This window comes from Ovis canadensis, chromosome 1, assembly GCF_042477335.2.
Source record: "Ovis canadensis isolate MfBH-ARS-UI-01 breed Bighorn chromosome 1, ARS-UI_OviCan_v2, whole genome shotgun sequence".
Lineage (NCBI taxonomy): Eukaryota > Metazoa > Chordata > Mammalia > Artiodactyla > Bovidae > Ovis > Ovis canadensis.
The window spans coordinates 86,911,768-86,928,270 of record NC_091245.1 but is presented as its reverse complement, the minus strand read 5'-3'; the positions used below and the strand labels follow the sequence as shown (position 1 = coordinate 86,928,270).

The 16,503-nt window shown below is 39.3% G+C and overlaps 2 protein-coding genes across 6 annotated transcripts in view; one reads left to right on the top strand and one right to left on the bottom strand.

The window, feature by feature from the left end:
* Positions 1-8,820, top strand: part of CLCC1 (chloride channel CLIC like 1) — a 34,641-nt gene extending 25,821 nt beyond the window's left edge. For all 4 annotated transcript variants that reach the window (XM_069599441.1, XM_069599439.1, XM_069599440.1 and 1 more), the window contains 4 exons: positions 1,914-2,011; positions 2,279-2,425; positions 4,047-4,358; positions 6,597-8,820. In XM_069599441.1, the coding sequence (XP_069455542.1) occupies positions 1,914-2,011; positions 2,279-2,425; positions 4,047-4,358; positions 6,597-6,842 (803 nt within the window). In that variant the 3' untranslated portion in view covers positions 6,843-8,820. The remainder of the gene's footprint in view (positions 1-1,913; positions 2,012-2,278; positions 2,426-4,046; positions 4,359-6,596) is intronic.
* An 805-nt stretch (positions 8,821-9,625) lies between these two features.
* Positions 9,626-16,503, bottom strand: part of GPSM2 (G protein signaling modulator 2) — a 49,905-nt gene continuing 43,027 nt past the window's right edge. For both annotated transcript variants that reach the window (XM_069599437.1, XM_069599438.1), the window contains 3 exons: positions 16,070-16,229; positions 14,977-15,194; positions 9,626-10,460 (listed from right to left, as the gene is read on the bottom strand). In XM_069599437.1, coding sequence (XP_069455538.1) covers positions 10,233-10,460; positions 14,977-15,194; positions 16,070-16,229 — 606 coding nt within the window. In that variant the 3' untranslated portion in view covers positions 9,626-10,232. The remainder of the gene's footprint in view (positions 10,461-14,976; positions 15,195-16,069; positions 16,230-16,503) is intronic.

Here is a 16,503-nt window from a genome sequence, read left to right as displayed (position 1 = left end):
TTTAATAATTACAAACAAATGATAAAATGCCAGGAGGAGGCTTTCCATGACTGAATCGTTAGAACAGGCAGGAAGAGTCGTAGGCTTCATTGACTTCTGTGTTTATGTAATGTCACAGGAAAGGGATAGAAAGTATGTATGTGGCAGCTCTGATATTATCTGTCTGCCTGAATGGACTCACTTGTGTCCACCTGGTTCTTAGCACAGTGTCTAGCATGTTCTGGGTCCTCAGCAGAAGTTAATTAGAGTGAACCAGTGTATTTTCCATCTTTGATTTCATCTCTGTATTGACTTGTGAAATCTTACATTGTAGCTTCACTGTATGTTTTTTTTTTTCACTAAAGGGGAAATTATTTTACTTTTCCTTCAGATTTTATAAACATTCTCACTAATGTTGATTGCTTTTAGTTATATGTACCTAATAATGGGAGTGGTTTAATGATCAAATGCTGTTTGTAAATAAAAGTCCACACAATGACTGACTCAGAATAGAATTTTGGCAGCAAATCAAGATGTCCAAAAAATTAATTTTCTTAAAAAGATATGGGAGCTAAACCAGCCCAGCCTTACTTCCTGGCCTCAGGAAATAACCGAATGTCTCCTGTAGCTCATACTAGTACATAAAATATTATTCAGTTCATTTCAGTCACTCAGTCATGTCTTTGCCACCCCATGGACTGCAGCACACCAGACTTCCCTGTCCATCACCAGCTCCCGGAGTTTACCCAAACTCATGTCCATTCAGTCGGTGATGCCATCCAACCATCTCATCCTCTGCTGTCCCCTTCTCCCCTGCCTTCAATCTTTCCCAGCATCAGGGTCTTTTCAAATGAGTCAGCTCTTCGCATCAGGTGGCCAAAGTATTGGAGTTTCAGCTTCAACATTAGTCTTTCCAATGAACACCTAGGACTGATTTCCTTTAGGATGGGCTGGTTGGATCTCCTTCAGTCCACGGGACTCTCAAGAGTCTTCTCCAACACCACAGTTCAAAAGCATCAGTTCTTCAGCACTCAGCTTTCTTCACAGTCCAACTCTCGCATCCATACATGACCACTGGAAAAACCATAGCCTTGACTAGATGGACCTTAGTCGGCAAAGTAATGTCTCTGCTTTTGAATATGCTATCTAGGTTGGTCATAACTCTCCTTCCAAGGAGTAAGCTTCTTTTAATTTCATGGCTGCAGTCACAATCTGCAGTGATTTTGGAGCCCCAATAAATAAAGTCTGACACTGTTTCCACTGTTTCCCCATCTATTTCCCATGAGGTGATGGGACTAGATGCCATGATCTTTGTTTTCTGAATGTTGAGTTTTAAACCAACTTTTTCACTCTCCTCTTTCACTTTCATCAAGAGGCTTTTTGTTCCTCTTCACTTTCTGCCATAAGGGTGGTGTCATCTGCATATCTGAGGTTACTGATATTTCTCCCAGCAGTCTCTTTCAGAATTTTCCACAGTTACAGTATTATACATGAGTCTGATTTAGAAGAAGATAACTAATGTTCTGCTTTGTTATATAAGTAAAGAATTGACTTTTTAAATTTAATTTCATTGAGATGGTTGTAGGTTCGCAGGTAGCTGTAAGAATACAGAGAGACCCTGCAGACTCCTTACCCGTGCTTCCCCGCGGATAGCATCTTGCATAATTATACTAGTGCAGTACCACAGCCAGGGTATCAACTTTGATACAAACCACCTATCTTACTCAGATTTTTCCAGTTTTTTCTTGGATTCCTTGGTGTGTGTAAAGGAATGTTTTAAATTACTTCCCTTTTAGAAATCTTCATAAAATATTTTCTCTATAAGACTTATATAATTAATTGGGGGTTATGGGGGGAAGGAGAGTTAAAACTAAAACATTACTTGGGAATGAAATGCAACTTTAAAAAAAAGACTGTTTCTTGTCTTCTAACAGAATGGCTTAGAAGTTCATGGACCTATAAGGATGACCCATGCCAGAAATACTACGAGCTCTTACTAGTCAACCCTATTTGGCTGGTCCCCCCAACAAAGGTTAGAATTTGTTTTGTGAAAATTACTTAAACAAAGTGAGTAAAAAGTCTCTGTTTATTAAAAATTGGTTTTTTTAACTGTCACAATGCTGCTAATAAACCTTTGTTCTAGGAAAAATACTTCCATTACAGTCATTTCCACATTAAAAGTATATGATAACATTTGTGGAATTTCGTAACTTCAGCCTCAGCACAGTTGATTTGACTTACTCTATGCACCTCAATCCTTTGAGTGAAAAAATTAAGTTGCTTTTACCTTTCATTGTAGGCACTGGCAGTTACATTCACCAACTTTGTCACGGAACCATTGAAGCATGTTGGAAAAGGAGCTGGTGAATTTATTAAAGCACTCATGAAGGAGATCCCAGTGTTACTGCACATTCCAGTGCTGATAATTATGGCATTAGCTGTCCTGGTTAGTACATAGCACTGTGAACAATTAATAGGATTTACAGAAAAAGGCAATTCTAGGATTATTAGGGTTTTTTTTTTAATGTAAATCAGGCTAAATCGTGCTTAATGGCATGAAAAGATGTTTTTTTAAGTGATAAACGTTTGTTTATATTTGTTCATCTTAGTAAGAAAATGGTTCTCAAGTTTGATTATAGTTGTCAAAGTAGTGATTTAGAATAGTACCCTCTTTTAACATTTGTTTTTTAAACTTTGTGAATTAATACACATGGTATCAGTTGCTTATGTTCTCTTTGAGAAAAGGGGCATTATTTCAGTGTGAGCTTTTTTGCCACACTGAGAACCGGAGAACATTGGTTTTAATATAGAATCAGAGAGGGATGTAGAAAGAGGTGCATGTACTGAGAAACAGTTTAGGGGATCCAGGAACAGATATTTATAAGGAATCTTACAGTGTTACTTGTCATTCGTTCATGGTCTCTTCAGCTCTTTTTTGGGTTGATTTTCAGCCCTTACCCTAATAAAGTAGTTGTCCCGTAAAACAAAATGCAGAGAGCTCAGATGTGCCATGGGAAGTTATTAGAGTTCTCTTCCCTTGAGGATGTGAAATTTACTATGTTCTGCTTACTTAGAAATGGTTACTCCTTTGGTATTGCTGTTTGGCTTGTGACTAGGACTCATTGGTTCAGGGATCTGTTTTTGTTAGGTGACATTAGTTGTATAGTAGTAGTTTAGTCTCTGAGACTGAAATTAATAGCAAAACCCTGTTATTGCTTGTTGCTTCATCTGCTGCCTTTTGCTGCTCCATCTTTAAAGAGTCATATCTCTAGTACAGTGGTTTTCAGATTTTTCTTCTCAGGACCCTTCTGTAGTCTTAACACCTGAACACCACAAAAGCACTTGTTTGTGGGAAGTTCATTTATTGATATTTATCAGAAATTTAAAAAATACAGGTATCCACATGCCCACAGTGCATGGGCCATCAGAGTGAAGGGGTCATTCTAGCCCCACAAGACTCCACTGTATGTTTCACAAGGGGAGAGTGAAGAAGACTTATGTCTTTGTATTATGAAAAGTTTAGACCTCACAGATTTGTGAAAGTCTCCAGGACCCCTCGGCACACTCTGAGAAACGCTGCCTAGTTTTTCCTTGGAATATGACTCAAAACTTTTAGAATTTTAGCTGTGGCTAAAGCAAGTTTATAAAATAAATAAACCTACTAGAGAATATTTGTATAATGGTATGCAACTTTAATTTTTAGCATCTACCTTATATGATGGATGTGAATATAGACAGCATATGAGCAATGATCAGACAATTAGTACCTTTTAAATTTCTAGGCTTTAGCCTAACTGCCATGATATAATTCAATAAAAATGTGTCCAGCTGATTGAAACGTCTCCTTAATACTTAACGATTTCTCAAATTTTGTTATGGGCTATTCTGGTTCTGTATTAATCTAGAGAAGAGATGTTTAATGAAAACCCAGTGAAACTAACATGTTTATGTCTATAAATAACACAAGTTAAATTACATAATTTTGTTAGCATCAAGGAAATCACCTCAAAATTTCATTGTCAGTCAATCATTAAGTACTCAGGAATATGTATTTCTTTTCCTTCTAGAGTTTCTGCTATGGTGCTGGCAAATCAGTTAATATGCTGAGACATGTGGGTGGTCCTGAAAGAGAACCACCCGAGGCACTTCAGGCAGGTGAAAGAAGACGGCAGCAGAAAATCGATTATAGACCCCATGGTGGAGCAGGTGATGCAGATTTCTATTACAGGGGCCAACTTAGCCCCCTTGAGCAAGGCCCTAATGACAAAACATATGAGGGTAGAAGAGATGTTTTGAGAGAGAGAGATGTTGGCTTGAGATTTCAGACTGGCAGCAAGAGCCCTGAAGTGCTTCGGCCATTTGATTTGCAAGAAGCAGAGGTGAGAGAGCATCCCAAGGTGGCACCTGGTGTGAGTCAGCAACTGTTTATTTTGCTGTCTGTATAGGCTTAAGTGCTTCCTATTAAGCTTTTGGTTAAGTGTTCTGCTCTTACCTTTCCTGGTTAATTATATCACCAGTGATGTAATTGGTCACTCTGTTTCCCTCATTCTGGTCAAGTTAGTCCAGCCTCAGAAGAAATGAGATTTAATTTTTGTGTTAAATACTAGTTAGCGGTAATTTGTTAGAACAGATAGCAATTCGTGTGACGTTTTATAGGAAACCAACAAGTGACCATGACTGAAGCTGCTACCTTTGAAGAGATCAGAGAGAACTACCCCCTGAGGCTGGAGCCTTCAGGAGAGCCCTGGAACCAAGCTAGATGGGAGAGAGAGCTGGGGAAGGATCAAAAACCTTGCTTTTCCAAATCTTTTGGCTGGGGAGACTAACTTTTTTATCTGGGGAATGGTCAGGCCTCTTTTCCACCATTATTGGCCATTTAAATAAAGGGACATTTCCATTTCTGTTTTGAGAGAAGAATTTGTATTGTCATTTGCAAGGTTTATGTTGCAGATGTAAACCTTTGGGAAACCGTAACAAACACAGTAGAATCTAGGAACTTGAAAAATCCTTCCCATGGAGTTCCTGAGAAGGATAAAACATATCTGCATCAGTCTAGAAAATTAAGATGTTCCCTTCTGCTTTAATAAAGTGCACGTGAAACTGTTAGTCACTCAGTCGTGTCTGACTCTTTGCAACTCCATGGGCTGTAGTCCACCAGGCTCCTCTGTCCATGAAATTCTCTAGGCAAGAATACTGGAGTGAATTGCCGTTCCCTTCTCCGGGGTATCTTCCTGACCCAGACAGACCCAGAGATCGAACCCAAGTCTCCTGCATTGCAGGCTAATTGTTTACCATCTGAGCCACTGGTTATTGTTACTTAATCTCAGAAATACTCCAGTTCCCAGCTCACTTGAAGGGAAAGCCAAAGATATCAAAACGGCCTAGGGCCTCCCACTGCTCCCCCCTCCCATGCTCCCTCCAGGCTCATTCTGCTTCAGTCACAAGGGCCTCCTCCTGTCTGCTCCTTGAGCTCAGCCTTTGTACTTGCTATTCATTGTCTAGAATGCTGTTCCCATATATTCATAAGGTTCATTTCCTCAAGCCTTTACTCATATCATCTTTTCAGACCAGGCTAATTTAAACAGCAATTCAGCCTTCCCACCCCCAGCATGATACTTTTAATTTATTGCCCAGTAAGTTCAGGGAAGGAGGCAGCAATTTGCTTGCTGTCTTTTGTATCCTTAGGACCTATAACTTAAGGTATGCTCATTGAACATTTGTGAAATGAATTATTCTCCCCAGGCAAGAGGAGTTAACAGTACTGGTCACAGTCTTCCTGACCCTTCCTAAGCTGGGTCACTAGACCACCTAGCATATCCTGAGTGTCCCACTCTTTCATAGACAGTTCTTTTTTTAATGTTTGTTTTTAATTGGAGGATAATTATTTTACAAAGTTGTTGGTTTCTGCTGTAAAACAAGGTAAATCTTGTAAATATATATATATCCCCTCCCTCTTGAACCTTCCCACACCATCCTATCCCTGTAGGTCATCACAGAGCACCAGGCTGAGCTCCCTGTGTTAGGCAGCAGCTTCCCACTATCTGTTTTACATGTGGCAGTGTCTCTTTCCGGAAAGGGCAATGGCACCCCACTTCAGTACTTTTGCCTGAAAAAATCCCATGGACGGAGGAGCATGGTGGGCTGCAGTCCATGCGGTCGCGAAGAGTCAGGCACAACTGAGCGACTTCCCTTTCCCCTTTCCCTTTCATGCATCGGAGAAGGAAATGGCAACCCACTCCAGTGTTCTTGCCTGGAGAATCCCAGGGACGGGGGAGCCTGGTGGGCTGCCGTCTATGGGGTTGCACAGAGTCGGACACGACCGAAGCGACTTAGCAGCAGCAGCAGCAGCAGCAGCAGCCATGTCTGTTCAGTGCTACTCTCGCAATTCGTCCCACCCTCTCCTTTCCCCGTTGTGTCCACAAGTCTGTCTTCTGTGTCCATAGACGGTCCTGTAAAGCTTAACATTTATATAATTACAGTCCAGCACTGGGACGAGGACTTGAAAGAATTCAATGTTTGCTATAACAGATTTGTGGGAACTTGTTGAACATATATATTACAAACCTTCATGTTATGTTAATTGAACAATTACAACACTGTAATTCTCTCCTTTGTAGCTTAAATCACCTAATTTGGAATCGAAGCCCAAAGAGATGGGTGAAATCCCAGGAGAAAGCACTCCGACAGAAAGCAGTACTGAAAGCAGCCAGCCAGCTAAGCCTGTCTCTGGCCAGAAGGTGTCAGAGGGTGCAGAAGGTTGCCCTGCAGTGGAGAAGGCCCAGCGCAGGACTGATGCTGCAGGCGGCCCAGAGGAAGGCAGCACGTGCAGCCCAGCAAGCACCGCAGTGGAAGTGTGCGGCTAAAGGAGCACAGACACGGGCCGCAGTTCTGAGGTCATCTGCGAGCTCTGTACAGTAGTCTTCACAGCTGTTTCTTCTGCCAATATTCTGATATTTACTACATAGGTGCCCACTTTAAACATCAGTATTTTTACTGATAATCAGAATTACCAAGTGTGCATGTATCTCTGTCCAGTTTCATTTCTTTGATATTAAGATGCATCCCATAAAGTTTTTGAAGTGTTAATTTTGGAACAGGATCTCATAGATGAACATATGGCATGTATTAATGATTCTGAATCATGATAAAGACCGTGTGAGATGGGGGACGTTGAAAAAGAAGTAGTTGTTTACAGGCATATATAGGAACCAATTCACCAAAGTGTGTTTTGCCTTTTGGAAGTCCTGTGATACCTACTTTAGTTAATAGAATTATTTGTTAGTTGTGCATCGGACCCAGAATATCTCTAAAAATGGTAGTGACTCAAAAACAGCATTTAAGGAAAGTCACTGTAGTCGAGCTCACCCTGGAAGTTTATCCCTGAAGTCACGCGCTGCGGCACTGGTGACACAGTGGCAGTCTAAGCCCCTCTAGGCGGCCCACCGACCAACCTCATTTCTCAACTCGTACAGCTGTTACTGGGCCTGCTTCTTTATCACCCCTTTGACTTTATCCTTAGCTAAGACAGAACTGAAGACTGTCAGGGGAATTTAGGTTACGTAGCTTGTTAAATTGGTAATCTCAGTTTTACATATTTTGAGAATGGCTTTATTTCCCCAGCAGATAAGTGCACACGCTTTATAAGGCGTGTTTCCATGCTACTCAGAATCCCAGATTTGAGGTTATTAGATATTACTGTATCTTACATCATAGTAAACCATACTGTCCAAGCCATATGAAGTTCTAAATTTTAGAGATCTATACAAAGAGAAGGATAAATACTATGATAAAAGAGTAGATTTTTAACCCTAGACAGGTGATATAATCCACACTTTAGTTATTCTGATTTTCAAACAATTCTTCATTTTAAACTTAAAAAAAAAAAGCAATTTATAACTTTTGCACAAAATCTAGCTAGGAAGCCACAATTAAACACATTTGGGTATTCTTTGTTTTAACCTTCACACTACAAGTTCCAGTCAGCTGCTTACTAAAAATGATACTACGAGTAGTTTTAAAATTTTCATGCAGGCATTTCTTTCAGAAAAGATTTAAAGCATTTGCTTTTCTGTGTTTTTTTACATGAAATGCAGAATACCCCTTCTTGGCTCCCAGAAGCATCACTTAGATGCCTATAACAAATTTAATTTTATGTCTTAATATTATTTTCTAGCTTAGTATTGCAAAACAACATTAGTATTTCATCAGAAAGGTAATTTTTTCCAATAAATGCAGAATGATTTATAAAAAACTTTACAACACAGGCATGTAAGGATGTCTGCATTTTGGGATAGACTTGTGAACATCGATGCATATAAAGTAGTCCTCTCGGGGGCCAGGTCTGTTTATTGGTGAATGTGCTCCCAAGGTGCTATTTATCCTCTGAGCGGTGAAATGGATGCCTCAGTTGATAGACTGTAACTGTGAGAGTCGAGTTAATGTTATTTTGCACTTCTGACTGCTGCCTATCCAAAAATGAATCTTTAAAAGAAAATTTAAGTTCACCTTTGTATAGTCTTTAATTACAGATAACCGTTTGGGGATGAACTCTACTTTGACAGCCAGAAAGGCAACAAGGTACTGCTGTTGAAAGGTAACAGCAGAGTTCAGGGAAGACTTATTAAAGCAAATTGAATATTTAAGGTCAGTTTATAACTAAAAGAAATAGGCTTATTGTTTACCCAACATTTATCATTAAAGTCAAGGATTATAGTAACAAGCTTTTAGGAATAGCAGACTGAGGCAGACAGCTTTTTTAAAGCAATTTTTAAGTGGAATGGCTAACACTGAATGTTTATGGGGTCTAAGAGCTACACAGAATAAACACTTATTTTTACATTATTGTGTTTTGGTATGCTGTCTTTGCTCAATAAATGTGCTTATAAGAAAAAGCCCCACAAAATTTAAGTGCAGATTTTGGTTTTAAATGGGTGCTAATCCAGGACATTATACCCTATATAACACATATAAAACATAATATAATCCAGGTGTTAACTGAGTACCTTTGACAAAATTTGTGTGATTTTATAACCAAGAATCATCCCCCCCCCCCCCCGCCACTCCCCTCCCGAGCTCTTAATGTGAGTCCAGATTTCTCATTTTTTAAAACATTGGCTATTTGGAGAACTGGTTCTCATTGCCTATCAAAATCACCTGAAAGATTTTTAGAATGAACAGAGGCCTAGATCCCATCGCAGCTGTGCAGAAGCAGAAGCAACCAGAAGTGAATGAGCTGCCAGCTTGTTCCAGATGTGGGCACTGTATTATGCAGTTCAGGCTTAGTCCAGACCCAGCTCAGTCCCGTCCTGGTTGACTTGCTTTTGCTAAACTTACGTCATGTCACATTATGTCCCCTTGCAAAACACCTTCACTTTCTGGAAAGAGGAGGAAGAGGCTTAATGACAACTGAGGGCATAACCTACATCTTTCATACTTAATTTTTCTGGCCTAGGTTTTTGACAGAGTCACATAACGGTTTTGGGGTTTTTTTGGACATTGGGTCCTAAAAAACTTTACAATAGTAGTATACAACAGGACATACAATTTTAAACCATTACACACACACTCACACCACCCCCCCACACACAGATGCACATATATACATACCTATGGATATATATACACATAAATTACTTTAAAACTTATATAAAGAGGCCAAACCACACTAAAAGAAGTTTATTCTTAAATTCTTTTATGATGGCTTTGGCCTAAAAATATATTGAAAATAGAGATTTTCTTAGTGGAAAAAAAAAATCTAGATTCTTTAACAGACTATATAATTTTTTACACATTGGTCAAGTATATTATTTTTATGAAACAGCGTAATTTCTCACTACATCCATGGTTAGGTATAGAAAATTGCCATTATCAATTAAGAGTAAAAAAGTTATCTCAACAAGAGGATTAAATCCTAGTCTAGATTCATTTTAACTTCTTACTTTACAAATACTAGGTAAAGGCGTCTAACAAGTTGTCAAAGAACATAATCCCAAGCAGTAATCACAAAAGTTGATGAAGCACCTTTCAAGACACTTCCACTCAGAAACAAGTGAGTGTCCAGAGGAGTGTTAACACTATACTATTAAAGGTTAAATATTTACATCATGCTAAAAACATTTTAAGCTGTTGTACAGTGCTATACTTTCTCCTTTTGAGGAAAAAAAAGTAGTAGATTGAATTTCCCTGCAGTGTTCTGAAAGGAAATAAGGTCATTAAAAAAAAGAAAAAAATTCAACAGTATACTAGTGGTTCACTTATTTTTTCCCAGAATTTTCAAGTTCCAACAAAGCATTACTCTTCAAAAGGTCCTTGAGCCCAAATTCAGTGTCTCTGTTTTGATCTCCTTGTAAAAGAGCTCTCTGTTCATCCATTCTTTTTGCTTGAGACCGTAAAATAAGGCTAAGAAAGTCCTCATCTGGTACTGTTGGTCCCTTTGTGGCAGCAGGTGGTGGAGCGCATCTCTGATCATCTAATCTGGATCCCTAGAAATTCACAAGTAAGAGATTAAAAGACAAATAAGGCGAGCACCAAGGTATGTTACCTCTACCATTCACAATAAGAAATGTAACTTTAACGGTTTACTGCCTCTTAGAACTGCTTAGAAATTTACTCAGTCTTTAGATCTGAAAACTAGTAAGGCCTTCTCTTTGAAATGACTTACATAATCGGAATGTGCCGGTTATGCTATAGCACACAGAAGTATAGCCACAGCTTCATGGCTTCGGTAAGAGTAGTTAAGACACAAGGTCACCTGTGTCCACAATGACAGTTCAAGGTTATAATCTTACCATAATAGGCATCACCAATAAAACTTACCAAATCTTTAGGAATGTAATGCGAGGTACAGGAACTCTGCATCGCTTCCTTATAATATTGTCTTTGGCCAAGGGTCAGCAAACCATAACTCTACTGCCCATTGTTTTTGTAACAGTACTTTGATTTCAACACTGTGCTCGTTTGTTTTGAACTGTGTATGGCTGTTTGCTGCTACAATGGCAGAGTTGAGCAGTTGCAACAAAGGCCCAAGGGCTCAAAAAGCCTAAAATAGTTTCTCTATGGCCCTTTACAAAAAAAGTTTGCCTACCCTTGGTTTTAAGCATTTAAATCTTCTAAGTTCTAGCTTATGGTTCTTAGAAGTATGTTAGAAATGTTTTTGATCAAATAAAAAATAAAAGCACTTTAAAAGTCTACAGGATAGTGCCTGGAACTGTAGCCTAAGAGGAAGAGCAGGAATGTGACAGCTGGCCTCTGAGTGCCCTCTGTGTTGCTAGGCGCGGTGCACTCATGCGCCTGACATTTAGCCGCCCGATCCCGTGAGGATGCAGTGGGGGACTGGCCGCCTAGTCAGCACCACCCTGGTGCACACACATACCTTCACTCTTCATCATCTCTCCTGTCCCAGTTCTTGGTCCTTTCATTGTCCTCTAATTCATCCAGCACTCAGGCACTTCAGTTCCTAGACCTCCTCTCCCCTGGTGTTCTCATCCTTACCCTCTGCCTTATCCATTGGCTCTCACGGTCAGAGGCCAGACATAGTTATTCTCATAAACTGCACCATCTCTGAAATCACTTTAATATCCCATGTTGACCACTGATTCCTATTTTTCCAGATCAGGCTCTCCAGTACTCTTCCAGTAAATAATTTTTTTAAAAACTGAGATAAAATAAACATAACATAAATTTACCATTTTACCCATTTTTAAGTGTACAGTTCAGTATCAGGTACATTCATATTGTGTAATTATCACTACCATCCATCTCCAGAACATTTTTAGCCTTGCAAGACTGAAACTCTAAACCTCTTAACAACTCCCCGCCCTCCCCTCCCTCCAGCCTCTGCAAGCACCATTCTACTTCGTCTCTGTTAACTGACCCATACAAGTGGAATCATGCAGTGTTTGTCCTCTTGTGACTGTGTATTTCTCAGCATAATAGCTTCCCGGTTCATCCATATTGTAGAGTGTTTTTAAGGCTGAAAATATTCCATTGTGTAAGTATACCGCATTTTATTTATCCAGTCAACTATTGGTGGACACTTGGGTTGCTTCCAACTTTGGCTGTTGTGAATAATGCTGCTGTGAATATGGGTCTATCATATTGTGAACAAATATCTGTTCATGTCCTCGTTTTCAGTCACACCCAGAAGTGGGATTGCTGGATCATATAATTGTTTTTAATTTTTTAAGGAACTGGCATAAAGTTTTCCATAGCAGCTTCACCATTTTATAATCCCACCTGCCATGCACAAGGGTGCCAATTTCTCCACATCCACAACAACATTTGCTAATTTCTGCATTTCTTGGTTTTGACAGCCATCCTAATGGGTGTAAGGTGGTATGTCACTGTGGTTTTGATCTTCCTTTCTCTAATGATTTATGATGTCAAGCATCTTTTCCTGTGCTTATTGGCCGTTTGTATATCTCCTCTGGAGAAGTATCTATTTGTGTTCTTTGCCCAGTTTGAATCAGGTTTTTTGTTGTCGTTGAGCTTTTGGAGTTCTCTATATTTTGGAGTAATCTTTATCAGTTACATGATTTGCAGATATTTTCTGAGGGTTGCCTTTGTGCTTTGTTGATCATATCTGCTGCATTAGAAGTTTTAAACTTTCATGAAGTCCAGTTTGTCTTTTTCTTTTTTATTCACTGTGCCTTTAGTGTTATAATCAAGAAACCACAGCCGAATCTAAAGTCATGAAGCTTTCCTCTTATGTTTTATTCTAAGAGTTTTATAGTTTTTAGCTCTTATATTTAGGTCACTGATCCACTTTGAGTTAATTTTTGTATATGGTATTAGGTATGTATGTATGCAGATGTCCAGTTTTCTCAGCATCAACTGTTAAGATTCCTTCCATAGTGAATGGTCTTGGCAACCTTGCTGAAAATTGTTTGACCATATGAGTGTTTACTTCTGGGCTGTCTATGTATCATTATGCTTGTATGACACTGTTTTGATTACTGTAGCTCTGTAGTAAATTCTGAAATCTGGAAGTATGAGTCCTCCAATATTCTTCCTATTCAAGACAGTTCTGGCTATTTGGGTTTCCTTGAGATTCCATCTGCATTTTAGGATGGATTTTTAATTTTTGTAAAAAAGTGTCACTGAACAAAAAAGTCTTACAGTCCATGAACGTGAGACTTACGTCATCTTTAATTTCTATCAGAAGTATTTTGTAGTTTTCACTGTATGAGTCTTTCACCTTCTTGGTTAATTCCTAACTGTTCTCTTTGATACTACTTGCAGCCGACTGTAAGTGGAACTGTTTTCTAAATTTCCCTTTTGGACTATTCATTATTAGTTTATAGAAACACAACTGATTATGGATGTTGATATTATATCTTTTAACCTTTGACTTTCTAACTTTTTTTTCTTGGTGAAATCTTTGATTTTCTGCACATAAGATCCTGTCATCTCCAGGGAATTTCCTGGTGGTCCTGTGGTTAGGGCTCCACGCTTTTACTGCAGGATCATGCCTTCAATCCCTGGTTGGGGGAACTAAAATCCCTCATGCCATGTGGTGCAGCGAAAGGAAAAGAAAAAGACCCTGTTCTCTCTAAAACAGAGACAGTTTTGCTTCTTTACCAATTTGGATGCCTTCTGTTTCCTTACGTAACTGGCTAAAACTTCTGGTGCTGTGTTGAATGTAAGCGGCAAAGTGGGCATCCATGTCTTGTTCCTGATCTTAAGAAGCTTTCGGTCTTTTTTCACTGAGTATGATGATCACACATACTGAGCGTGATATGATGATGGCTGGGGTAAGTGATTTTTATTACGTCATGGTAGTTTCCTGCTATTCCTAGTTTGTTTATCATGAAAATGTGTTGAGTTTTATCAAATAATTTTTCTGCATCAATTGAGATGATTGTTTTTCCCTTCATTTCATTTTTGTGGTATATTACATTGGTTGATTTCCATATGTTGAACCATCTTTGGATTCTAGGAATAAACCCCATTAGGTTTTATGGCATATAATCCTTATAACATGGTGCTGGGTTCTGTTTGCTAGTATTTTGTTAATTTTTGCATCTGTATTCGAAAAGGATATGAGTCTGTAGTTTTCCTATAGTCTTAACTGGCTTTGGTATCAGGGCAGTATTTGCCTCACAGAATGACATAGGAAGTGTTCCCTCTCTTCAGTTCTTGGAATTGGTGGTGTTTAAACATTTGGTAGAATTTACCCATGAAGCCATTAAGTCCAGGGCTTTTCTTTTGTCAGGAGTTGGTTTTTTTTCCCCCCTTCTTCTCTGTTTCAGTACATGGCACTGAATTTACTGAAATGTACTCAATTTATTGAAATTTACTCAGTTATTTAAGCCAAAAAGGTAGGACTCATCCTGAATTCTCTCTCTCTTACCCTCCACCTAGTTTATTAACAGATCTTGCCAACCAACCCTAATTTCAAAAATATGTCCCTATTCTGACCACTTACCACTAGGCCTACCACACTAGTCCAAGTCACCAATATTTTTTGCCTTATTACCACATTAGTTTCCTTCTGACACCCTTGCCATCACATTCTTTCAGCAGGTGTTAGGATGATCCCCCAGAACCCTCTAATGTCTTTCTATCACATCTGGAACACAAGACCTCATCATGGCCTACAGGAGTCTATGTGAGCTAGGCTCTGACTACTTCTCCGCCCTCATTCTATAAGCTCTCCTCCACCCTTCACTCTATACCAGTCACACTGGCCACCCTGCCACTCCTTGAACATGCTGTCTCTGCACGGAATGCTCTTTCAGTAAATATTCACTGCTTTACCTTATTCAGGTCTCTGTTACGGTGTCTACCACAGCTCAGAGGGAGTCATCAGCAACACCCCACCTCACAGCCAAAAGGAACACAAAAGAAGAAGCCATCGCAAGGGCATGTCTCCCCGAATAATCAGCTGATTGCCTCACTAATATACAATGAGCTTTTTCCAAGCTAGAATCATTATACTGCAAAAGTTCTCAACAACATCTGAGCTATATACAGAATGACAGAAATATGCAGACATACCTGACATTTGACGAGGATGTCAAAGAAGTCTTCGTCAGGCTCTTTGTTGTCATTAGTCATCAGATGGCCAAGTACTGACTGACTGTTGTTTTGTGTCAGACGAAGCCCGGGCAGATTACTGACACTGGCCCTCTGGTCATCTAGACGGCGGCTCTGCGAGCTGGCAAGAAGGTCTAAAAATTCATCTGTGTTGGGAGATACCACAGAAACCGGTGGTGCTATGGATAGAGGGGGAAAAAATCCAAAACTAAGTCATTTAAGCATATTATACACATATAATTTATTTCTGCCTTATTCAGTCCCAGCACCCTCCCTGCCCTCCTGCTCTAGCTCTGTTGCTGAGCGTCACTGATAGGCTGGGGCCAGACTAGATGGGTGGTGAAGGGAGAATCAATTTCAGAGTACTTCATATGGTTATTCAGACTCGACTGTATTTCCCCTTATCTAATAGCACCTACTATGTAACTTTATGAGATATGGGGCTAGATTTTGGAGGTAAATAGCTTTTCTTACATAATTTCTCAGCCCAGGATGAATGAGACAGTATTTTTATTTCATGCTCTGGTTAGGACATTTAGCTAACTATAAGTGCTGCTGGCAAGTCTTGATCTCCAGGAGAAGTCTTTTGGTAGCTGAAATAGAAAATAAGTAGCCAGCCTATTTCAATCTTTCTGAGGCTCAGGCAAGCCTTAGCTGCAGCCATAGCCACAGGCTCCTCTTCAGTGTGTCTGAGCTTTTCTCTTTTAAACCACATATGAAGCATTCGTATTTTACATGTCATCATAAGGTATGTATAACTAAAGTTTTTTCATTATTGTTTAACATAGATTTTCTTTTCCCCAACCCCTGTGAAGCTCAGGAGGCAGTGTGATATAGTTATTAGAAAGTACACTGCACTAGACAGAAATACAGATAAACGCAGGGGAACTGAAACAAAACCTTTTCTAAAACTGTACAAATTCCAGCATTTCAGATACACTTCGATTCAGGCTCCTTGATTGTACCTCCTATGATAAGAATTAAATTCTCAGAAATAACTACAAGAATATCAAAGAGAACTACTCAAACTGCAGGAGAGGCACAGATAACTTACTTTTTAGCATCCTTTTGAGGGGAGTGGAAGAAGCTGCCGCTGCAGCTGATGAAGAGTTCTTCTCTTGTAAGCAGCACCTCTGATCATCCATCCGATTGCTTTGAAATCGGCTTAATAGGTCAAAGAACCCTTCATCTCCAATAGAATCTGCACTGATTTTCTAAAATATTGAGAGAGAAAAATCTCAATATTCCAGCATTATCCTTAGATCATCAGCGAAACAATATCATCTACCTCAAATGCAAAGGATTGGGGCTGGTGCATGGGGATGACCCAGAAAGATGTTATGGGGAGGGAGGTGGGAGGGGGGTTCATGTTTGGGAATGCATGTAAGAATTAAAGATTTTAAAATTTAAAAAATAAAAAACTAAAAATAAAAAAAATTAAAAAAAAAAAGCTGACATTTTTTTGTGTAAGATGGTACCACTTGGTAA